The sequence below is a fragment of the Pangasianodon hypophthalmus genome, chromosome 11, assembly GCF_027358585.1.
Source record: "Pangasianodon hypophthalmus isolate fPanHyp1 chromosome 11, fPanHyp1.pri, whole genome shotgun sequence".
NCBI classification, from domain to species: Eukaryota; Metazoa; Chordata; class Actinopteri; order Siluriformes; family Pangasiidae; genus Pangasianodon; species Pangasianodon hypophthalmus.
In genome coordinates, this window is record NC_069720.1 from 6639007 (window position 1) to 6663034 (window position 24028).

A 24028-nucleotide genomic window follows, 5' to 3' on the forward strand; every position below is an offset into this window, starting at 1 on the left:
TTGTCAAAGTCCCTCAGATCCTTACGCTTGCCCATTTTTCCTGCTTCCAACACATCAACTTTGAGAACTGACTGTTCTCTTACTGCCTCATATATCCCACCCCTTGACGGGTGCCATTGTAACGAGATAATGTTATTCACTTCACCTGTCAGTGGTTTTAATGTTATGGCTGATCAGTGTAAGTCACTCACTAGCCTCTGTGTTTTTTTTTTTCCTCTTAAAGTTAATAAGACAAATAACGCAGTTTGTCATGTTACAGAGAAACCGCAAAGTGTAAACTCTTCTGCCCTGAAGACTTTCCTATGGCAGAGAATTTACTGTTGCAAAGTGTGAACACTGGAGACTCCTTCCATAAAAGTTAAATAAATGTCTCCTTAAAGAAAACTGTTGCAACAACTTGCTGTTGTAGAAAATTAATCAACACTTGAGAAATCAGAATTGAGAATTGAACAGAGCTGTGGTATATAGGGTGCAGCAAGTACAATGAAATATGGTAAATATGCTAAAGATTTTCCTGAATATTGGGTTATATGGTTATTGTATATGTCCATATTTACTATAACAGATGTAACATACAGTATAACTGATATAGGAACTGAAAATCGACACGGATAAGCTTGAATAATTTTATGTTGGAGTTCAACTTTTTTCTAGCATGCAGTATTTTGTCATGTTGCCATGATGAGGCGATATTATGCAAACCTCAGCAACAAAAGTGCACAGTTTATTCCGATAGAAAAGATGCTGACTCACTGATGATGGCTCATTCTTCCTGTGTACCTGCGTCATTTCCCCATCAGTGAAATGACGGAGTGCGTGTGTGTGGATGTTTTGCTGGAAGCAGGCTGTACAGTATGTCAGTGAAGGATCACAGGAAGTGTAAAGATCATTTGCTTGTTAAAGAAATTTTTATCCTAATCTCTGTTCACAGTATCTGCAGTGTGTGTGAGTGATTCCCACAGGCAACGACTTTTGACACTTTACTGAGAAAAGGACATTTACTCCAAAGCCACTTACATAATGGAAGTCTAAGGGTAGTTTTTGAACTGTGGAAATATTCAGCTTTATTTATAAAAGCTTTATTTGCGTCTATACACATTTAATGAAAGGTCGTATATGATAGGATAAGAGGAAACCCCGGTTATAAGTTTGCCTTCCATTGTTGTGTGTTAAACAGTAAATGGGAAGGTCAAAACTAAAGCTGTGAGTGGGGAACTGAACTGCTAATGAAGAAATGTTACACCACATATGACTGGTCCGATTAATTCGTCCATTCTCTATACTACTTATCCTACACAGGGTCGTGGGGGAACCTGGAGTCTATCCCTGGGGACTTGGGGCACAAGGTGGGGGACACCCTGGACAGGGTGCCAGTCCATTACAGGGCACACTCATTCACACACGATGGACAATTTGGAAATGCCAATCAACACATTCCTTTGGACTAGGGGAGGAAACTGGAGTACCCAGAGGAAACCCCCAAAGAACATGCAAATTCTGTGTAACCAGGGTGGAGGCAGGACTCAGACCACTAAGCCACCATGGCTCCGTGGCTTAACCACTAAGCCACCATGCCCCCTGGTCCGAGGAATCATTTAAGCCGAGTGTTTGGATTTGGCACTTTATAACTTCATAGATATATGCATAGAATTGAGAACATCTCACATTACATTCACACCAGCAAGCGACAGTGACAGTTTATTTTCTGTATGTACGTATTTTATGTACGTGTGCACCACAGAGCCACGATTTCGGTGACAGTTTCTTAACTCTATGCAAATTTGGTATGATATTTCTTCAGTTCCCCACTCCCAACAAGTTCCTACCTGCAATTAGTTCTCATTTACTGTTTAACGCAACAAAAATGAAAGAACAACTTAGAACCGTGGTTTCATCTTATTCTGTCATATACAACCTTTCATTAAATGTTTACAGAAATATTACAAAGAAAAATAAAGCTTGAAAGGACGTAGGACAGATCATTCATGTCTCTAGTAAGTGGACATAGCTGGTACAATTAACTTGCTTTGGTCTACGTTACATGCTCGGCTTGTAGCATAGGCAGATTAGCAAAAAAACAATTTTCACTTAAACTAGTGGGTTATTTAATTAGTGTTTAGCTAGTTAGCTTTAGAAGCATTTACATTTTGGCTACTGCTATTTCCCATTAGGACTAAAAGAAACAAACCCACAAGAGACAAATTACAAGCAACACAAGTGACTCATTGCTTGCTGGTAAGGTTCCTGCATGATGTGAGGATGAGACGGATGAGAGAAAGACTTCCCAAAAGCGTAAAGTTTTCAGTGCTTGAGCAATACAATAAAAAGTAGTTCTGGTTACTTTACAGTTTCCTAAAGGTTTTGTGGTATCCATATGCCATCAGAGCCACACAACTCCACTGGTCACCACAGCAAAACTAGTTCCTTCTCTGCAGGACCAGTTATGCATTTATTGATGGAGTTCAACAACTGCCTTTAGACTTCCTTTATATGAGTTTGCAGTAAACAAATTTTCTGTTCTTTTCTAGATAAAGGAAAATGTGTACTGTAATTAAGCATACACTACAGATACCGTGGATAGAGATTACACTAAAAAAACACAGGAATATTGCACTAATCACTTTTATAACTGGGTACCAAAGCTAAACAAACAGTCCTGAGAGAAGAAGCGTTTTCATATCAAGCATTTAACAGTGGTCCTGTGGGAAAGCTTCAAAGACTTGTTTGTTGTAGACACTCCCAAAGAGCCACAACTGTCCCTTAGTCAATCTTAAACTCTCTACACGCCTTATGGGGTGCCAATATTTTAAATCATACCATCACACACGTTTCATTAAGTGTGAAGTTTCGAAATGCTGATCATGTTTAAGCATACAGTCAATCAGCAGGGTCAGTTATCAGCGTCCTATCAGTGAGCTATCGCTGCCCGTCCAGGGTTCTTTCCTGACCTCATCAGAGATGCAGGCCCATTTCCTCCTGTTTCCTCTTCCCCCGGCACAATGGCCTCGCTGTGACACAAAGTACAGGGGTATTTGTGAGATAACCGCCCCTTCAATCTCCCGCCCCGCTACCCCAGGGGAGAGCCGCACTCTATAACTCCTGGACGCACACTCATCAGTCCACGACTCATCTCAGAGCTCTGAGAGAGGACAGACTCATCAACCATGGCACAAACTGGGATGCTGTTGCTACTCTTGGCTCATTTTGTCACATCAGCTCTGCTTATTGATATCAGACAGATCAGAGGTATGCTTCTTTCACGTGTACGCTGACTTAGCACAAAATAGCATTTCTTTTTTTGGAAAGAATTTCAAATTTAATAATGTGATTATTGACAGCTTTGCTGTAATTAAACAGCTCACAGTGTTGTTGAATTTTTACATACATATATTTCAAGGTTCATAGAAGAAGAAAAATATATCAATGCTTGTAGCAAAAGTTCTTTGGATTGATAAGAGGATCTTGCCTAGAACCAAGAGGTTCTCCTTGGAACCCTTTCTGAAACTGAAATTCTTTATGTTGTAGGGTTTTTTTTAGCTGTTAATTGTTTCCCAGAGGTTTACTCTTTAAAAAAAAATCCTAGAACCCTAAGAACATCTTTGGTTTTTCTCTTTCAAGAACCTTTTAAGGTTCTATGTTAGAACCCTTCGCTTTCTAAAGAGCCTTAGGAACCTTCTCTGAAACTGAAATTCTTTATTTTGTAGGGTTTTTTAGCCTTTAATGGTTCTCCCAGAGGTACACTCTTGGGAAAGGTTTAATCTAGAACCCTAACAGCTTCTTTAGCTTCTCTCTCTCTCTCTCTCTCTCTCTCTCTCTCTAAGAACCCTTAAATACCATCACCTTTCTAAAGGGGGTTCTCCTTGCGAACCTTCTCTGAAACTCTTTGTTGTAGCCTTTATGTTGTAGATTTTATAGCCTTTATGGGTTCCCTCTAAGGTACCCACTTAGAAAAAGAAGAAAAAAAATGTTTAACCTAGAACCATAATTATAATTCTTGTTGATCTCTCCCTTTTTGGAGAGTGTTTCAAGTAGAATATTGAAGGTCTTCAGCATGTATGCTTTTTGGGGAAAAAAAAAGGGGGGGGGAGTTTGCGTTCCAGATTAATTTTGAAAGAAACACTGCTCTTGTCAACAAGTGTACAAACAGAAGAACCCTTGAGAACGTTGGTTCTTAGGTCAAGGACCCCAGGTTTGAGAACCACCGCCCTTCAGTTTGTACACTCATTGAAAAGAAACTCTCGGGATAGTTATGGGTTCTTAGCTTTCTGAAGGGTTTTTGATTGAAACATTAATGATGCTAAAATATTTTATAGTCATTTATTTATTTGTGCATTTATTCATTGATTCATTTGTTCCCTTAAACAGTTTACCCCAAACATGGCAGCGTGTCCGGCGTGTTCCACGCATCGCTCTCCAGTGGCTATGCCTTCAACGCATCTGTAGCCAGAGATGTGTGTGACCAGCTGGGTGTGGCCATAGCAGACAAGGCGCAGGTGGAAAAAGCACTCGCACATGGCTTCGAGACCTGCAGGTATGACCTGTTATGATTCAGTACAGTTTGCATGAATGATTTGTTGTAATGTGTCTCTCACGCACATCTCTTATCCTGCAGGTTCGGCTGGATCGATGAACAAGTCACTGTTATTCCCAGAATTCAACCCAAAGACTCCTGTGGTCAAGGCAGAGTTGGGATTATTACTTGGCGCAGTGCTCTCAGCTCTCTATTTGATGTCTTCTGTTTCAATTTAACAGGTAGCACACAGAATATTATCTCAATGTGTGCATGTATATATCTGGTTCTCAATGGGGATTGCAAAAGTATTCACCCCCTATTGCTGTGAAACCCCTAAATGCATTCTGGGGCAGCCACTCTTGCTTGCTTCCCTGATTTTAATATATACAATAATTACAAATAATAATTAATGATATAAGGTTTGAAATTATGCCAAAATTCCAAAAGAGTAAACTTAATACAATTAGGAAAGTTGCTGATCATATGAAAATATGATGCAAAATATTTTGGCACTACAAATTAACATAGTAACTGGTTTTGGGTTCTAGCTGGAAGGTTTATGAGGTTTATAAATAGCTCCAAAATCTCCAATAAATCAACGTGATAATCCAGCTAGACAAATATTAGGCAATACTACAATTAATTTGTATTGCAGTCATACAGGAGTCCATGTGTTTTTTTTTGTTTTTTTTTGGATAGTTAAGGGTATTATGGCTGGTGCACATGTAACATGACTGCAAAGAAAATTCTGTTTCGTCAAGCAGTTTTTTGTTGTTTTTTTTCTTCCAGCTTTTGTCCAGTCTTGCTTTGCCAATCTTCTATCTCTCTTGGCATCACATTTAAAACAGCGCGTAGTGCTCTCACAGGAAATGGGAAACTTTTAAACGTCAATTCAGCCAAAACTAATTTCCTCCCGGAATGTGAGAGGAAATCAGTGTGCTGCACTGGCATCTGCCCAAACGTTACCAAACATGCGTCCTGTGTAATGATGATGGAATGATTTCATTGCAGATTATGAAGCTCACGTGAACACAGTGCACGAAAATCCGAGCACCACTGTCACGCCTACAGCTCACACATCTGGAGCTCATCTGAAACTGGCAAAAACGACTCGTTCAGCATCTCGGGATGATCTGCAGTCCACTTCCTCCAGTCCTCCTGAATCTGTGGACTCCTCGGCTGGGAATGACACGCCTGAATCGCAGGCCTTTAGCTTCACAAGCCCTACCATTGCAGGTGCTTTTTTCATTTTTTTTTTATTTGATTTATTTGCTTTTTTCCATTTGGTCTACAAACATTTGTAAGTGCAAGTTAAAAAATTCCTTCTCTACCTCTGTTGTCTGATGTCCTAGTTGGCCTGATTGCTATGCTCACAACCGTCTTCGCTTTCCTGCTGCTCGCTGTGGCTGCTGTCTGTTACTTCAAAAAGTAAGTGATGGTCTATTTACTCCTTCAAAGAATTTTAATAAATCTGTTTCAGAAAAAATAAATCAGTTCATCATGAAAATGTTTTGATGCTGAAGCTTGAAATGGTTGAGTTTGTGCACAGTACTATACTATACTGTGCTATAAAATGTGATGAGGTTTTCCTTTAAATCTGATAAAGTAATCCAGTTCTGACTTTTTATCACTGTAGGAACAGTGTGGGCCGGTGGAACAAAAGTCAGCAGAAAGAGAACATAGAGACTGAAATTTGTGGGAAAACTGGAAAGGAGTCTCAGGCTGAGGTGAAAAACCAACACAAAACAACGTCTAACACAAACGATGTCAGCGTGACTATCAAGCCGGAGAGCGAGAACGGAGAGCCGTCTTAACCAGCCATAACAGTCAGACCATCGGCCTGAGCTCGACATCTGCTGGAAAGGCATCATGCAAAAGTATTTATTTATTTGTTTAACGGAACAAACATTTTTCATATTCCCTTCTGCTTTGATGATTTGTATGTGGTGTTTTTCCTTTTGTATTATTATTTTCCTTTTACGGTGATATTTTATATTTGTACAGTAGACCCACGTTTGTGAATATGGTTGAGACAGAAATGTGGTTTTATTTCTTTTTGAATAAATATGACTTTTTTGGCTGCCAGTGGAGATACAGTCAACTCCAGAATTATTGTCACACTTTATAAGAATGAGGGGGGAAAAAAATTGAATAAAATAAACATCACGATTCTATAAACATCATGAGTCTAGTTTCCACTCAGGCAATAGGAGAAAATGATTACCTTTCCTGCAAAAATCATTCTCTTTTTAATTTTTTTTTTTACTAAGACCTGTGTTGACATCAGTGTTTTGTGATATCCAATCTCAGACTCTGAATCTGAAACTTGTAGTGGGAATTGAAACGAGTGTACACATGCACAAACGTAACATTACAAATCCACACAAAAATGTTCTGCACATAAAAGTGTCTTCAAGTGTGTCATGCAGGTGCCAATACTTTTGAAACCAGTGTTTTTGCAGGAAACATTTGGTCTACTTAAGAAAACATGTTTGAAGTAATAATGTTAAAATAAATACACCATTCCAATACATTTAAGCACTCTATATCAGTCACTGCATTTGTTGTGCTTTCAGATTGATCTTTATGAAGGGAGCCAATAATTTTGGAGTTGACTGCATGCAACTGGCAGTGATCCAGCTTCAAAAGTGTCAGATGTCTCTTTTCAGACTTTTTTTTCTTTCTCTCCTCCTAGAAAACAATTTATTTATCACTATAACAATATAAAGATACATTTGCTTTTTTTCTCTCCATACTATTCAGGTATTAATAAAGAATAACGTGCTATATATCTTTATATACAGTATGTGCAATATTGTAGGAATTCTGAGTTAAATGGAAGAAAAGGCCACTAGATGCAACGGAAAAGCTTTCAGGGTGTTGGATGAACAGACAGCACATTAGCTACAAAGCTACATTGTTTTCAAGTTCTTATAGTATCTTATACATTCAATAAATGAGGTCCAGTGTTTGTATCTTCACTCAGCATCATTGGGATCTAGATCGGGTCCTAGATCTCATTATAACATTGTTCTACTGGTGAGAATCTAGTATGCGCATGTACGTGTATGTGTGTGTGTGTGTGTATATATATATATATATATATATATATATATATATATATATATATATATATATATATATATATATATATATATATATAAATAATGCACATATTCCACACTCAAAACCACTCTAAAAGCATAATCTACAGTTTTCCCTGTTTCAAGTCTGTTGATGAAAGTATGATCGCCTCCACCAGGGGGCGCCGTTGCATTGGCTTTCTACTGCGCATCTCCTCAGTCCCTGATGCACTTCATCTCCAAGGATGTACTGCTCAGTGCAAAACTGCAGGCCACAGTGAACACGCATGCAGACCTGGACTCACATGGAAGACTTGCAGTGTGGATTACAGTGAGGCAGGTTGTTTTGTTTTGTTTTCTTCCACTAACCCGAGCAGCAGCAATTAAGTAATACCTGATGTGTGCAGTCTTGTGTACAAGGCAGCATGCAAGTGTGTATGTATGGCTACAGTCTTATGGCAGCAGATGTGTTGCTGTGACTATGTCTGCGAGCCCAGGGCCTCGGATTTCACCGCGTCCACCAGGAAGCTGAGCTCGTTACACAGCGTCTCGTGTCTGTAGGCCATGCGGATCTGCGCCACGTTGGTGCGCCGGATGTCGTTCCCTTCGGGTCCGTCCTTTAAGTAGTCAGCCCCAAGGAAGTGCTTTTTCTCCTGTCGAATAATAACAGTAATAATAACATAAAATGCCTTCATATTCACTATATATGCTTGCTACATAGGATATACCAATACCAATGTATACTCCATTTCTTACACTCTTTTGTTCTAATTACTTAGAAGGTTTAAATACATTAAAAGAAGCGTTGCTGATATTTAGTATTTGTAGTAATAATATAAGCTTATAATGTAATAAATAATATACAGGATGTCCAAAAAGTCAGGAACCAACAGTTGTTAAATTACTTATGTGATTTTGTATTTGTATTTTTATTTATTTACTTAAGCCAAATCCCAAATACCTTCCTATTCACTATGTATGCTCGCTACATAGGGTATAACATAATGTCACTGTAGTGCACTAGATGCACAATAAAATGCCATTTGAGATTCAGCCCCAGAGAAACACATTATTTTTGTAGGACCAATTTTAGGACACTTTTAGGCTTTGTTTGTTTTACATACTTAATCAGAAAATTCATTAATTCACTGAAAATCATTTCAAATATGTGAAAATAAGGTATGCTGTAAATGACAATCTAATTTAAAGCACTTATTTTCTTGTGTCAGGCAACACAAGAATCATTCAAATAAGTAAATATTATGAAAATTATAACCGTATTAAAAGTTGCCTATAACCAATTCTAATCATATTCACTTATTTTCCTATAACAGAACAACGTCATACTTTTTATCCATTTATAGTTGCTTTACAACTGTAGAAACAGTTGTTCCCTAACCAGCCTCTCTTTTTTTTCTCTCTCTTGAATTTAATAAGACAAAAAAATAACTAAAGTTGATTATTTTCCTATAACAGCACATCCTGAAGTGTTTCATTACTCTTATACCACACCAATTTGCCAACAATTACAATTTTTTAAAATTTATTAGTAAACGTCATGCTTTTTAAACATTGATCGTTACATTTTATGTTGTGGCATGTTCACAAAACATGTTAGTTCCTGTTAAAATACAGCTATAAGTCAGCCACTCTCTAAACAGCCTCTGTTTTTTTCTTTTAAAGTTAATAAGACAAAAAAAAAAAAAAAAAACACTCGTCATGTCACAGAGAAACCGTCCAAACTATATGCCAGAGAATTTACTGTTACAAAGCGTTAACACTGGAGATTCCTTCCATAAACATCCGCCCATAAAAGTCCCTTTGTAAGCTGTTACTATAGAAACGATGACGTATTGAGAACAAGTGCATTAATATAAACCTGTGATTTGCCATAGAAAATGAATCAGCATCTTCTGACCAATCAGACTCGAGAATTCAACAGGTATAAAAATAAAGGCCTACAAGATAGAACAAAGAGCGACATGGCTTATGATCGCTTCCTTTTATTAGAGATCATTTCTGTTTTATAGCTGTGAGGACATTACCTGATGAGAGAGGCCGCTCTGCAGCACGCTGTTTCTGGCGATTTCACATAAATCACATGTGCTCAGCTTCCAGAGCTGGGCTGCGATAGCATACTCCTCCATTAGGGCTTCCTAAAACACATCACAGCAACTCGAGTGAAGCTCTGGCAGTGCTTCTTATGATTCTTCCATCATTATATTACTATTAATGAGCTTTTACAATCACATATCATTGTCAATCACATAAAGTCTAATTTCTCCGAATAGTGCTGTAGTATTTTCATAACAATTTTGTGGGAGAGTTGAAGATTATTTGAATTTTTAGTTAAGTTAAAGATTTAACAAAGTTTTGTAGACTAGCTTAAGTAATTAGACACACTGATGCCATGAGGCACAAAGTCAAAAAAGTTAACTAAAGCACATCCATAGGGGTGCAAACTTTTGAGTTCTGTCCAAGTCCCTGTTGCTAATATTCAAGTATGTTGTAACAGATTTTAAATTAAAAATCATTATTAAATAAACCATTTCTATTTTGAAGATAAATGATAAAATGTAATTAAAAAGACATTTTTCACTTAAAGGGGGTGCAAACTTTTGCACTCAGTGGTATTTCATTCCTCTGTATATGTATGTATACATACAACTGAACCTAGTTGTTCTGAAGCAGTGTGTCATTTTCAGGTTCTGACCTTGGTGTAGTGGAACTGCATGGGGTCGTCAGTGGACAGAGACACACACAGGCCCTTGTGCAGGAACTCTCGCAGCGGGTTCTTCGAGTACTCCAAGAACAGACTGTTGTTACTGAGGGGGGACATGGCGATGGGTACCTGGGCCAGGTAATACAGGTACTGAAGGACGGGGCTCTGAGCACACACGCACACACACACACCAAAACACACGTTATGTACAGTATAACAGCTTTCTTTCACAACATGTCAATTAATAAAATGAGTGTGTGCCTAATTAATTCATATTTAATATTAAACCGGTATACTTGCACAATATACTAACTTTATTAAAAAGAATGAATGTAAAATAATAATAATAAAAGGATAGGAAATAAATTTGCTTTAATTCAACAAACAAGAGATTTTAGAGATTTAAACAAATATTTTTAATATTAATGTTTTGGTGGTGTGAAATTTATAGTGTTTTTTCTATGTGCAAGTAGTGAAGTAATTAGTTATATTTCTTATAATGTTTAATATATATTATACTGTGCAAAAGTATTAGGCACATGCCAAGAAATGCTCTAAAGCAAAGATGCCTTTAAAAAAAATTAAATTAAACATTTTTACATAAAAAAAACTATAAAGAGAAGTAAACAGTAATATTTGGTGTGATGACCCTTTGCTTTAAAAAAAAAAAACATCAGGACACTTTGTGCAGTTTTATAAGGAAATTAGTGGGTAAGTTTTATTGAGCATCTTGGATCTGCTCCAGTTCTTCTGGAGACTTTGACTGTCACACTTACTTTTTTGTAGCAAAACCCAGCAGCCTTCATCATGTTTTTGGTCTGAAAAGTGGTCCGTTACGTAATATGTTGCTTCCGTTACGTAATATGTTGCATATTTGGAAATATGAAATGCTTTTGTACTGAATCAATAATGCAGAAATCATAAAATAACCATCTATAGCAAAATGAAATGCGGGTGCGGGTCAATGGGACAGCCATCACTAAGTAATGAACAGAGCGACTCATTAAGCTGTCCACTGGAGTGTGATAAGCTAATGGAAAGTGGTGGTTGAAAAGAAGCAGTGGAAAGGGAGAGGGAGAGCGAGAGCGAGACAGAGAGAGAGACTAAAAAGCACTTTACCTTCTTGAGGTTGAGGCCGTGAGAGATGTTATCCGCAGTGAGAAAAGCTGAGACCAGATGAGTGATGGAGCCGGCCTCACCACAGTGTGGACGGAACTGGAAGGTACTCAGACCTCGCTCCCTACACACGCAAAAACAAACACACACACACACACACACACACACAGAAACACACTAATGGGGTGCAAATTTTTGTACCATATACCATCCTAAAGTTGATTAGTTTCCTATAACAACATGTCACAAAGTGCTTTATACTTACAACACAGCAATTTACCATCAGTTTTTTAAACATATATTTTTAAATATATTTATTATTAGGTTTAATATTTAGATTATGTGGAGCATCTGCCATATAAGTCTCTGTGAATGAGCTGTTACTATGGAAACAATGACATATCGTAATAAGCACATTAATAATTGTATATATAACTGTAACTCTATAGCACACATGATACAATGGTACACTGATACAATGGTATTTATAGAAGGTACTGATACCTTACACACACGCGCACACACACACACACACACACACACACACACACACACACACGCCAACCCATTGACCTTGCACATCCTCCAGAGATTATTCAGAGTACCTCTAATCCCTGCAGTAAAACAGCTTCTCTTTAGAGGAATGATTAAGACAGGCCCCATAGGACCCGCGTTAGTGGCACGACTATTGTGATCATCTCCCTATTATAATAAATGATGTCATACGGTCTAATGGAAAGTTCTGGTCTGGTCTTACAAATAGCCAAGAGCACTACTTACTTGCGCAGATTGTTGAGCACCATGATGTTGGCATACATGTGGAAGAGGTAGTAGCTGTAAGGCGGGTTCTCATCGGTGGTCCATTGCTCAGGTTTGGGGCTCTTGTAAGAGAACATGTGATCACTGTGCTTGGACTCGTCGTCCACACTGTCAAAGCCGGTCACCTTCAGGAGGAGAAAACAAGCATGATGAGGTGAAAAGGAAAAAGGTGTGTGTGCGAGATAGAAATATACAGTACTGCACAAGTCTGGGGATTAAAGCAATTTACTAGTAATAAAGTCCAATGCGAATAAATGCAACTTAACATTAATGTGATTTAAGTAACAAGATGTTTTAATATTTTCTAAAAAGCTACTGATTTGTTCAGCTGACTAGAAGAGAAGAAATTCTGTGCACATGTTAGATTAACACCACCACTATATATAAGCAACATGAAACAAAAAACACAACGTGGCATGATGTTTTATTATGTTTTTTTTTTTTTGTTTGTTTTTTTGCTACACTTGCATAGCTAGTTAAAAATCATGGAACATTTAAAACAGGAAAAGTATATTGCATTTTGATGGAAGATTCAGAAAACAAGGTACTTTAAATGATTAGGGTGATTTTGTCTTTTAGATGTTTAGGAGCTAGGCACAATCTGATCGTTAATTAACGATATGTATATACTGTATATTTGTATTGCACCACAGTGCCGTTCAGTTCTCAAATCTGACTGGTCAGAAGGTGTTGAATCATTTTCTAGAACAGCAGCTCTGACAGTCGAGAAGCTGCAAATCACAGGTTCATATTAATGCACTCATTCTAATATTAGACCGTTTCTATAGGAACAAAGAAAAATGTATTCCAATATCGAAACGTAAATTAATATGGTGATGTTTTCACTGTAAAGGAGATGTTTATTTACCATTTATGGAAGGAGACTCCATAGTCTCTTTAAGTACTGCTCCTTTAAGTACACTTGTTTCATGGATGTTGTACATTATATGTAACTATAAAAAGTATGACTTGGCATTATTTAATTAATAAGAAAATATAATTGCTGTGGTAAAAGGGGAATAAAACACTTTGGGATGTGCTGTTATAGAAAAACAATAAACTTTGGGGTGGTAAGAGTAACTCTGCTTCATCACACCACTCAGTTGTTGATTATTCTCCTACAGGAGCATGCCTGAGTGTTTCATTCTTTACTTATTCTGATGCTATATGGTATAATTTGAAGCACATCAGCTACTGTTAAGATAAACTGCAGTTCTGTGTGTGTGTGTGTGTGTGTGTGTTAATTTAAACCCACTCACATATTTGAGGAACACATGCAGCTCTTTGTGCTTCTGAGGATTCACAGTCGCCTCAAACAAGGGGAGGAAGATGTTCTCCAGCATCTTGGCAAAGTTGGGAATCAGCTTCCGTGACATAAAAATATCACTGTAAGGAAGTTTATATATGGAGTTAGATATAAGGAGGTCTCCAATGATCATATTATATATCATCACCAATTTTGGCTAATTGGCATAACTCCAGAGTTCATCTATTTGTAATCTTTTCATGAAATTGTTTTTTTTTTGTTTTGTTTTGTTTTTTTAACCTCCTAAATACAGCTTTCATTCTATCAGGTGCACTTTCCAGTCAGGAGTGGTTTGAGAAAATGTGTGCAAGACCCATGTAATGTTTGTTAAAAATGGGTATTGAAAAACGCCTTTGGTTTGAATATTGCACTGAAAACGAGAGAAATCTAACCTTGAGAGCTGAAAGATCTGGACAGACTCTGTGTCGATGAGTGCTTTCTCAGATTCCTTGCTCTGTATTCTCTAATCTAATCAAGCACTATGGAAGAGCCGCCACAAAATACTATATACAGGGGTGTAATATTAATATTTTCAGTGTGATATTAAACTAATTAACCACAAAGACATATTTTCATAACCTTTTTTTTTTTAACCAGTCTCTACTGAGGGTGCCAATAATTCTGAAGCTGACTGCTGTACCACTTCTGATTCTTACTGAGAAAGTCATGATGTTAAGCCATTTCTCTTATTGTATCTAACATTTATTTCCCATGTTTTCAATATACTTTCTGGTTGTTTATATAAGGGAAAGGTGCATTAGGTAATTCTGCAGTTGCTCTTACTACTAGTACTAGCACTTACTATATTCTGGGCACCTGAATGATCCAGCGCATGTTGGGGGAGTAGACTTTATGTTGAATAAACCAACGGGAAAGGCTTTCCCACTCCTCCGGGGAACGTCCGTAGATAGAAAGGCGGGGTTCAGCATGCTGGTATTTACTCTCCTCCAGATCATGAGCAACTTCCTGTTGATACAAGGAGTGTGAAATTAGAAGAGACTGATGCGTCAAATTTAGTATAAATCTGATTTTTAAAAAAAAGAGAGACACACACAATGTACCTTTATCAAACGTGCAAAGTACTCGCCCTTGATGTAGTTGTCAGTCTTCAGGTAGATTTCTCGTAACTCGCTCGCTCCCACCGGATTATATTTGGTGTTGAACTTGTCAAAGCGATGAAATGTCTGCCTGCCCTGTGTGAGATTAATGTCAGCTCATATTAGTGTCAAAGTGCAGAGGATAAAGCATATACCAGGGTTAGATGGTTCACAGTTTCACAGAGCTGCATTTTGCAAAAACCGCTACAAGCCAAACTATGCAGTGGGCTTAAACATCCATTCCTTTCAAAAACTGAACTATTGAAATTATTAAAATTTTGTCTAAAAGGTAGTGACTTCTATTAACCAAAACAGGCATTCCCAGCTTATAATTTTACATATTAGCCATTTCATGAGATTACAGCACATCCTGAAGTGTTTTATTCCTCTTATACCACAGCAATTTCCCAACACTAACATATTTTATTTATTATAGAATGACATCACCTGTTTATGTGGAGCGTCTATTTTTAAAAGTGCCTGTGTAAACTGTTATTATGTAAACAATTATGTATTAGAATGAGTGCATTAATATAAACCTGTGATTTGCTTTGCAACCTGAACTACTGGGACCTTCTGACCAATCAGAAACCAGAATTCAAGGACGCTGTGGTATAAAAATATATGTATAGCTCTGCTGCAGGTTTCTACGAATTATCGGTTACTGTGAGGATGTCAGGATCAGATCAGTAACAGCCAATAGAGCTCTGATATCTGTATTGTATTAAAAATAGGAAAAAGTGGGCTCAGTGAATTCCGTACAGGAAAATAATACAGGATTTGTTCTGTATCCAACCCTATACCATATCAATGCGATATGCCAAGAGGCACCTGGAAGTGCTTACAGCATGGACGTCCAGCGAGTCCACAGTGAGGTCGTAAGGGTCCATGTTGAGGTTGTTGAAGACCTGTTTGAGGGTCAGTCTCTGTCCAGCCTTCTCCAGCACCACTCGGTCTGCGTCTGTCTTATAGGTACTCTGGATGAAGTTAAGCAGATGTTTCTGGTTCATACAGGCTGCAGCGTGGATGTGAGTGTCTACCTGCGAACAGCCAATCACAAACAGGACAGATTTATAAATACTGAGTGGGAAAACTAGTACAAGCAATGACGCATAGCTGAAATACTATGTGACAACTAATATAAGTACAAGTCGCACCTTCCTGACGTTATAGAAATCTCGATGTGGGACCCCTTTGAGTTCTTTAAGCTCAGCCATTTCGTTGAGCATCTCATGCAGGTAGAACTTCGAGCTCAGGAAGTTCAGTCGTCTGTGGCAGTACGTCTTTCTGGAATGAGAGAAAAGATCAGTGAAATTGTGAATGTGTTGTTTTTTTGGTGCATGTTTACATTCGGATGAGTTGATCTTGTTTCCTTTAAAGGTGTAGTCAGTATTTTTAGGAGTAGCGAGCTAAAGCTAGTGATTTTAAAATTAAAATATAAAAACGAACACAACCTACGTCTTCAGTGTTCCCGTCAAAGCCACACCTCTAAGAGGCTGAGTTTTTTTAAATGACAGGCAACGTGATTGACAGGCATCATCATTCTAATTGGTTGGACGTTGGTGGTCCATACAATTTATTGTTTTTCAATTTGTACCACAAAGACCAAAGTTTCTCGAAGCTGCCCAAATGGGAGGAGATTTCACCAAATATTACACATAGCGTTCCGACTTCTGAATCACTTAAAGACCCCACGTTTAATCCTAACACACACTCACGTGGGTCCATCTGCGATCATGGCCAGTACGTGGCTCATGTCGATGGCAAACGTCTCTAGGTCAGGGTACGGCAAACAGTGGGGTCTGTTCTCCCTGAGAGCCACCGCATTGTCATACACATATATAATCCCATCTTTCATTTTCAGCTCATAGCTCAGGTTCTCCGGAATGTTCTCCATGCTGTAGGGGTCCTCTCCTTCCTGAGGGCATGGACAGATGTCTGCACAGTGGATAGCCAAGTACAACACAACATGGAAAAAAAGAAGGAAACAAAAAAAAAATCAGCCTTTTTTTCTTAACAGGTTTCATGTCAATAGTGCACAAGCACACACAGATACCTGGCAGGACTTCATCTTCCTCTCTCCACTTCAGGTTCTCAGCACTGCGCAAGAACCTGGCAGTGGTTTGGGGGTAACGGTGGTACGCCAGCTTCGAGTATTTCTCCCGGATGAATAATGCCTTCAGAAGACTTTTAGCTGCTTGCTCGTAGTCCTCAACGGTGATCTGAAGCATATATATCATCATTATTATCTGGAAAGAGCTCTTCACCATACAGACGGTTAATGGTATAGCCAGTGATTTTATCAGAGATTAGCTAAAGCTAGCTAAATACAGCCCATTTCTTCAGTGTTTCTTTCAAAGCCACACCCCCAAAAACAATACTGCTAGTGCAAGAGGTGGAATATTTTTAAACTGACTGGCAGCTAAATTGACAGGCAGGTAGAAACACCTTTTGTCCTGATTGGTTGGATTTTGTGGTCCACCTCATGTCAATTTACACACAGTGGTCATCCTTAAAAATCACTGACCACACCTTTCATGACAATCCAACAGTTAAACTGAGTGAGTGAGTGAGTGAGTGAACGAACAAACAAACAAAAACAAATGAACAAACCTACCCCAGCACAGTAATCCCCACTGATGGTGACTCTCTGGTACTCGGGGAAGTTGTCTGGGATGGAGGGACAGGTGGAGGATGGGGACACGAGCGGAGTGGGTGTAGCTCTTGCCCAATCCACACAAACAGGGATTTGCATGGACTGAGATCGAATCATCTTCAAACTCTTCTTCCTGCATGTTCAAGGAGAAATGTATCTTATTTGTCTTGTTTTAAAAGAGCACTGTGTTAGTAATGATTAGCACTCTCTGCTGCCTTACGAAACTGCATCTTTTTGAGTTTAACAAAAAGGGGTGGGACTGAGCAGCATTGCTTTGGCTGGGGGTGGGGGGGGGTCTAATTTCTGGGCTGGAAAAATGTGAACAGAACCCTGAAATAAAGAAAATAGACAGATTAAAATTTAAAATTATATAATTGTTACCGGTTTAGAAACGTTTTGACAAATTGCAGACCGCGCCTTTAATCGTGTAGTTTATTCATTTATAATTGGATTAATTTACAAATCTACATCCCTGTGTGTTATCTGCAGATTATAGCAGGAGTTTCTTTTTGTCCTGCTGTAAGGGATAGTCTCACTAAAATTTTCCCACGCTGCACCGTGCCCATGCTGACCTCTTGGCCGTCTCCTCAGATTGCTGTTCGGCCAGCTCCCGGAGGAGCTCCCTTTCCTTGGCCTGCTGAAGGCCAATGGGACAGTCTTCAGGTACCGTGTACATGGAAATGGCGTCCTTATTCTCCTCCTCCTTCAGCGCAGAGGCGTACACCTTCTCGGCCAGCAGGCGCACCTCCTCGTCCACGTCACTCAGCGTGACCTTGGGGAACTGCCGGGGCATTTCTGCAGGAACACAGCAAACGCTATTCACATGCTGGGGCTTGAAGTGTGCCACGGTATTGCAGATGGCTCTTACAATCAAAATGGAATTGTAGCAAATTTGATTTTAAATGCAGAACATTGAGCTGAATCTATACACTCACTACAGAGAAGTGACAATGCAGCTCTACTCATCATTATCTCTTTTGACACATTCCTTTGGGTGATCTCTTTTGTTTGTGATCAAAAGTGCCGCAAAGAGGCCTCTCAGTCACCGCCATGCTTGTAATCACCCCTGTCATTTGAACAGGCGCTCACATATATATATATATATACTTGATGGCTCCTATCAACATGATGGCTGGAAATAGCCCTGGATTGCCTGGTGTGTTTCGACACTACGCTCTTCAGAACACTGTTCTATAATTATGCATATATATAACTCTGTGATGATAACACACGCCAGAACGACAGTAAGAGAGAGGGGAACCACCCTAAAAAAGGGAGGGGTAAATAGTAATTATTTTAAATAATTAGGGTGTAAATTAGTAATTAATTCAAGGTTTTATTGGAATGACAAACAATGGTATGTTCGCCTAAACTTACAAGCATGTGAATAAGACGAGGATGAGTCAAATGAACCCGTAAAAGTGTGTCATAAATATATATTAAAAAAATCTAAAGGAATCAAAAGGGCGCTATAACACTTGCGATGAATGAAAAAAAATGGAGATTATGTAGAAAAACGCAATAAACCTATCTGCAATAAGCAATGCAAAATTAAAAAAAAAAATTAAAGTTCTCATTTGACTCACATTCCTAATACTGTAATAATATTATTCCTGTAATTGTAATTAATGTTTTTAAGTACATGCAATGTAATTAATTAATTAAGGTAATTAATAGTATTCCTAATACACTAATAATAATAATAATAATAATAATAATAATAAAATTAATCCTACTTAATTACTACTGGCTCTTGTTTGAATCATTTAAAAACTGAACAAATATATAATAAAATGTTTTGATTAAATGTAAAATTTCACACTTGAGAGTACTGTGGTGAAGTTTTGAAATGTTTCAACTTTTTTTTTTTTTACACCAGAGAGAACAATGTCAGCAAGAAAAGCACGAGAAAAATAACGATACAGACTTTGCATGTCTATTTTTCTTAAATATTGAATCTTTAGTAGTCTCAGAAGCAAATCCTGGAGAACTTTCTGCAAATCTGTGGCGAACTTCCCATTAGCCTTGTAAAGTTAATAGAGAAAGAGAGAGATGTTCAATGTGATGCCCGATCTACCATGTAACAATGTTTGTGCCAAGATGCCCAGATGTGAGAATGATCGTATTGGTGCTGTGATTCGATATGTCTGCAGCAAAGCCGTTCAGCTACTCAATACCATATGTGAAATAAAATAGGGTGGGGCGTGGGACAAAACGCTCTAAACCCCCCCTCCTATTCCAATGCCAGTGGATCTGGTAACACAGTTCTAGTTATTCCTTGGCTGCCGATAGAAAGGCTCGGCTGTGTGAGAACTGTGCCAGCTTCTGGTGTCCTTTCTCACGCAGAAATGTCAAGGTTTGCATTCCTGCCAGACCTGTTAAGGAGCGCGCATTCCTGACGTGCCTGTGTAGTGCTGCGCTGCGCTGCGTTCCTCACTCGCTCAACAGCTGCATGTCCCAAACCAGCACACACACACGAAAACAAGCAACTGTACACACTTCAGGCTCTTGTGTATAACCAATTCATCATGCTCTTTTCTGAATAGCAGCTACATATTAGAAAAAAAAGGATGCTCTATTACAGAAAGCTGGCAGCTGTACAAGCGTGTGAGCTTCTTGCTTTCTGCAGCGTCATACAGCATACCCTGTCCTCAGAGAACCGTAGCGTTTCTCTCAGCTCTCCCGCACTGCTGAGGACGCATTACAACCCTCTAATCCACAATAAGAAACTCTACTTCACCCATTAATCTTTCTGCTACACTACAGAATCGATTGCTATGTACCCTCAAGTGGAAATGCAGTCATCCTTACCATCAGCTCCTGTCACAGCCATCTCAGCTCCTGCTTCAGCTCGGTATGTATGTATGTATGTATGCATGTATGTGTGAACACGTCTGTGTGAGTGTGTCTGCATGTGTATGTGTTGTGTCTCAGGTCCGGTCGCACTCTGAGCCACCGTTATGTAGCGGCAGCGCTTTTGTTTTCTTCAGTGTCCCCTTCTCCCTCTATTTTAAGAGGCCAACGGCATCATTTTTCGCAACAGCCTCTAATCCTGAGCGCCTGTCAACACACACAGAGAGACCTCCGGCTCATGTCGTAAGCCTCGTATACACACACCTCAACGTTTCCCCATGTATAATCTGTTTATACATAATCACCATAGAGCTTTGTCCTGTCCTGTCAGTCATGCTCTCTACACCTACATCAATACTGGTATGCATCTCCAGGTCTCGCGATTCGATCGCTTATGTCAAGTTCTTTATTACTATTTTATCGCCTATGTTATGATTTTATCCAATATGACCACTCTCTGCTTTTAAAAAGATATGATCATTTTTCATCCATCTTCAGTACTGTGACTAGTGACATTATAACCACGAAAATAAATTTTGAACGCATTACGACTACCACCAGGGGGCGAATTTCTAACTGTCCTACAGTTCAGCGCTGTTTATTTCTCAAATCTGATTGGTCAGGTGGTGTTGATTCACTCTCTATAAGAAGTGTGGCTGTAAATTACAGGTTTATATTAATACACTCGTTCTAATGTGTCATCGTTTCTGTAGTAACAACGTACACAAGTATGGTATGGTATGGTGGACAGATTAAAAAATGTGTGTAGTTGTTGATACGGTGCCGTTTTCTGTAAGCAGGCGTTTAGTTAACACTTACGGAAGGAGTCGCCAGTGTCAGCACTTTGTAACAATCAGATGTAAAGCTGTAACATTTTTCTCTTTTTTTCCCCACCACTACAGGACAGAGGAGTTTACGTTTTCCTGGATTCTCAGTAACGTTTCAAGCTGCGTATTTTTTCTTCAAGAGAGAAAAAAAAGAGAGGCTGGTGAGGGAAAAAACTGCTTATAGCTGCTTTAACATCAGTGATAACACTGACATTCTGCAAGATCAAATATAACTACAACATTATATATAACAATTATATTAGGAACGTAAATGACGTTCTTTAATAAGTAGAAATTGTAATTGTTGAAACATTGCTATTGTAGAAGAGGAATAAACTTGGAAAATAGTTGGAAAATAATCAACGTTGGGGTGGAAACCATAACTGATAATAAATGTTATTCGCTCTGTCTGGTACAGTGGTGCTAGAAAGTATGTGAACCCTTTACGGTTTTCTGTATTTCTGCGTAAATGTGACCTGAAATGTGATCTCAATCCTAAAAGAGAACCCAGTTAAACAAATGATGCAAAAAGGTTTTAACATTTATTTACTGAGCAAAATTATCCAACATTAAATATATTTGTTGGGTAAAACTTTACATTTTGCAATGGCCAAGTCAAAGTCCAGACCTTAACCCAGTGTAATAATAATACATTTTATTTATAAAGCACTTTACATTTTAAAGTGCTCAAAGTGTAGAAATGTTGTGGAAGGACCTAAAAAGAGAAGTTCATGCAAGGAACCAGAAACATTTGGTTGAAGTTAATGCTGCTCAAGAGGGTCACACCAGTTACTGAAGCAAAGGTTTGCATACTTTTTCGACAAAAACATTTAATGTTGGATAATTTAGCTCAGTAAATAAATGTAAAAACTAGGATTTTGCTTTCTCTTTATCTACTTTAGGGCTCAGATGAAGATCTGATCACATTTCAAATCAAATTTATACAGAAATACAGAAAATTGTATTGCAGAAGGGTTGACAAATTTTCTAGCGGCACCGTATAACATTACACACTCATAAATATCTGAATGCATACGAAACACTAAATCTTATAAGTAATTAAGATTGTAATGAAATTTTGAATGGAATTTGACCTTGACAGTACTTTGCTATAATTGTAATTTATCGGGAATGTTTAGATCTGTTGACATTTTTTCAGTAAACAAAAAAAAATTCCAGTTCTGATGTTTGATGCATCAGTGCAAAAGAGATTCACGACAGAATTGTCATGCGTGTAACAATCGACTGTGTGTCATATCCCAGTGCCTCACTGACTCACACTCCCCGTAAACTCACGGCTTTAACTCCGGCTGTTGGAACACAAGCATCGCAGCTCAACATAAATATCCCTGTCAGTCATTAACTGGGCTTGTAACGGATCCCTGTATTAGTCCCTCTCCAACAACTGCAACTTAGCTGATGACACAGAGACTCGTGGCATTGCCATTTGCACACACACACACACACACACACACACACACACACACAAACACACACATCAGTGTTTTAGCCAACTTGAAACTGCAGAAGACACGCCGGGTCTGTTTACAGCATGAAGAATAGAATAATCCTCTCCAGTGCAAAAGCTCGAGCTGCGCACAGTGTGTCCGAGACGACGGGGGGTGAGGATTACGTGAGCCGCCTGTTGTTTGTTCTCTTTGCTTCTAATTACTGACGATCGTCTCAGCTGCCTTTATCCGCCTCACCAAACAAGGCTCTGGACTAAACGAGCTGTTCTGCTCCACGTTATAAACCTGCAATGAGGTCACAGGGGGACACTGGACACGCAGGGTCCTTATCGGTTCTTGGGTGGGTGCATACTCATTAAAAAAACGGTATTGACTTATTAAAACAAAAACCAGTGATGTCACAGGATCTAATAAGAATCGTCCAGAAACAAGCAGCTGACCAGATATTCGTCTGTGATGCTCTTATTTATTTTTCAGTTGTCTCTGTATTTCAGTCTCTTTTTCTCAATCTCCAGCGCACATATTTGCATGTAATCCTAAAACAGCTGCCACTGGCGTTTTCTACTTTTCAGAAAAGCCCTGAGTGATGTTGAGTGCTTTTTATTTTCCTGACCAATCAGGTCACAGCTTGTGAAGCAGGCAAGGAAAAAAACAAATGGAAGCCAGCACCAGTAGGAAAAAAAAAAAATCTTGCTAGTGAGTGAATATGAGGAGCTTAATACTATCACTGTAACGTTGTGTGGTAAGCAGAGGTGACAAATTTGTTCATTTTGGGAGGTTTTTTAGGCTTGTCCTAAAATTTCATAAAAATGTCTTAATGAAATGGTTACCAAAGCGTCTATCTATGTTCATCAATCTTGGTGGAATTTAATATTTTAACGAATTAAATGACCAAAATGATCTCACTGCAGTATCGTGCTGTTTGTTCATTAATCTCAAACTGTTTTCAGTGAACAGCACAGCCTGCATGAAAATCTTGTTCGAAGCTCTTGACACAGCGCTAATAAACACTCAGAGAAACCTGGGTGTCTCTGGGTGTCTATGGCAGATTGTATGTCCACTGTTCAACATGCTATACGATAAAAAAATGTAATTGAATTGAACACTTATGAGGAGAGACTGAAAATGAAACAAGAGAGCAGATCAATCAAGTGCATCTGTCTGTCCTGCAGGATTACAAACCACGCCCCTTACAAAGTATGCCCACTATTACAAGTTACGCCCACAACAAATACATTAAACATCCATCAGGATTACAAACCACGCCCCTTACAAAGCACACCCACTATTACAAGTTACGCCCACAACAAATACATTAAACGTCCATCGGAATTACAAACCACGCCCCCTTACAAAGCATGCCCACTATTAGAAGTTACGCCCACAACAAATACATTAAACATCCATCAGGATTACAAACCACACCCCCTTACAAAGCACACCCACTATTAGAAGTTACACCCACAACAAATACATTAAACATCCATCAGGATTACAAACCACGCCCCCTTATAAAGCACGCCCACTATTACAAGTTACGCCCACAACAAATACACTAAACATCCAT

The 24028-nt window shown here is 38.7% G+C and overlaps 2 protein-coding genes across 5 annotated transcripts in view; one reads left to right on the forward strand and one right to left on the reverse strand.

Moving 5' to 3' along the window:
• Positions 1–3066: 3066 nt before the first annotated feature.
• lyve1a (lymphatic vessel endothelial hyaluronic receptor 1a) lies at positions 3067–7164 on the forward strand. 2 transcript variants are annotated; one of them, XR_008302765.1, is made up of 7 exons: positions 3067–3246; positions 4366–4531; positions 4613–4752; positions 5525–5749; positions 5866–5941; positions 6150–6390; positions 7090–7164. XR_008302765.1 is itself a non-coding variant. In XM_026930316.3 (6 exons), the coding sequence occupies exons 1-6, from the start codon at positions 3165–3167 to the stop codon at positions 6325–6327; spliced, it is 867 nt and encodes a 288-aa protein (XP_026786117.3). In that variant the 5' UTR covers positions 3068–3164; the 3' UTR covers positions 6328–6645. The 2 variants fall into 2 exon arrangements, 1 of the variants encoding a protein (XP_026786117.3); XM_026930316.3 differs by lacking the exon at positions 7090–7164 and having other exon boundaries at positions 3068–3246; positions 6150–6645.
• A 38-nt stretch (positions 7165–7202) lies between these two features.
• ampd3a (adenosine monophosphate deaminase 3a) overlaps positions 7203–24028 on the reverse strand; it is a 20850-nt gene continuing 4024 nt past the window's right edge. For 2 of the 3 annotated variants that reach the window (XM_034308784.2, XM_053238268.1), the window contains 14 exons: positions 17885–18107; positions 17274–17445; positions 16713–16878; positions 16375–16594; positions 15814–15943; positions 15502–15696; positions 14621–14752; positions 14362–14525; positions 13513–13639; positions 12215–12378; positions 11438–11558; positions 10310–10483; positions 9642–9752; positions 7203–8249 (listed from right to left, as the gene is read on the reverse strand). In XM_034308784.2, the coding sequence (XP_034164675.1) occupies positions 8076–8249; positions 9642–9752; positions 10310–10483; positions 11438–11558; positions 12215–12378; positions 13513–13639; positions 14362–14525; positions 14621–14752; positions 15502–15696; positions 15814–15943; positions 16375–16594; positions 16713–16878; positions 17274–17445; positions 17885–18107 (2273 nt within the window). In that variant the 3' untranslated portion in view covers positions 7203–8075. Of the gene's footprint in view, positions 8250–9641; positions 9753–10309; positions 10484–11437; positions 11559–12214; positions 12379–13512; positions 13640–14361; positions 14526–14620; positions 14753–15501; positions 15697–15813; positions 15944–16374; positions 16595–16712; positions 16879–17273; positions 17446–17884; positions 18108–20123; positions 21235–24028 lie in introns of those variants that run through there. The other variant, XM_053238267.1, reaches the window with a different exon arrangement.

Excerpts from the sequence above, each read along its gene's own strand:
- lyve1a (XM_026930316.3), top strand. The coding sequence starts at position 3,165 with ATGGCACAAACTGGGATGCTGTTGCTACTCTTGGCTCATTTTGTCACA. Across the intron at positions 3,247-4,365 it reads TGATATCAGACAGATCAGAG|TTTACCCCAAACATGGCAGC; the intron begins GTATGCTTCTTT and ends TCCCTTAAACAG. Across the intron at positions 5,942-6,149 it reads GCTGTCTGTTACTTCAAAAA|GAACAGTGTGGGCCGGTGGA; the intron begins GTAAGTGATGGT and ends TTATCACTGTAG.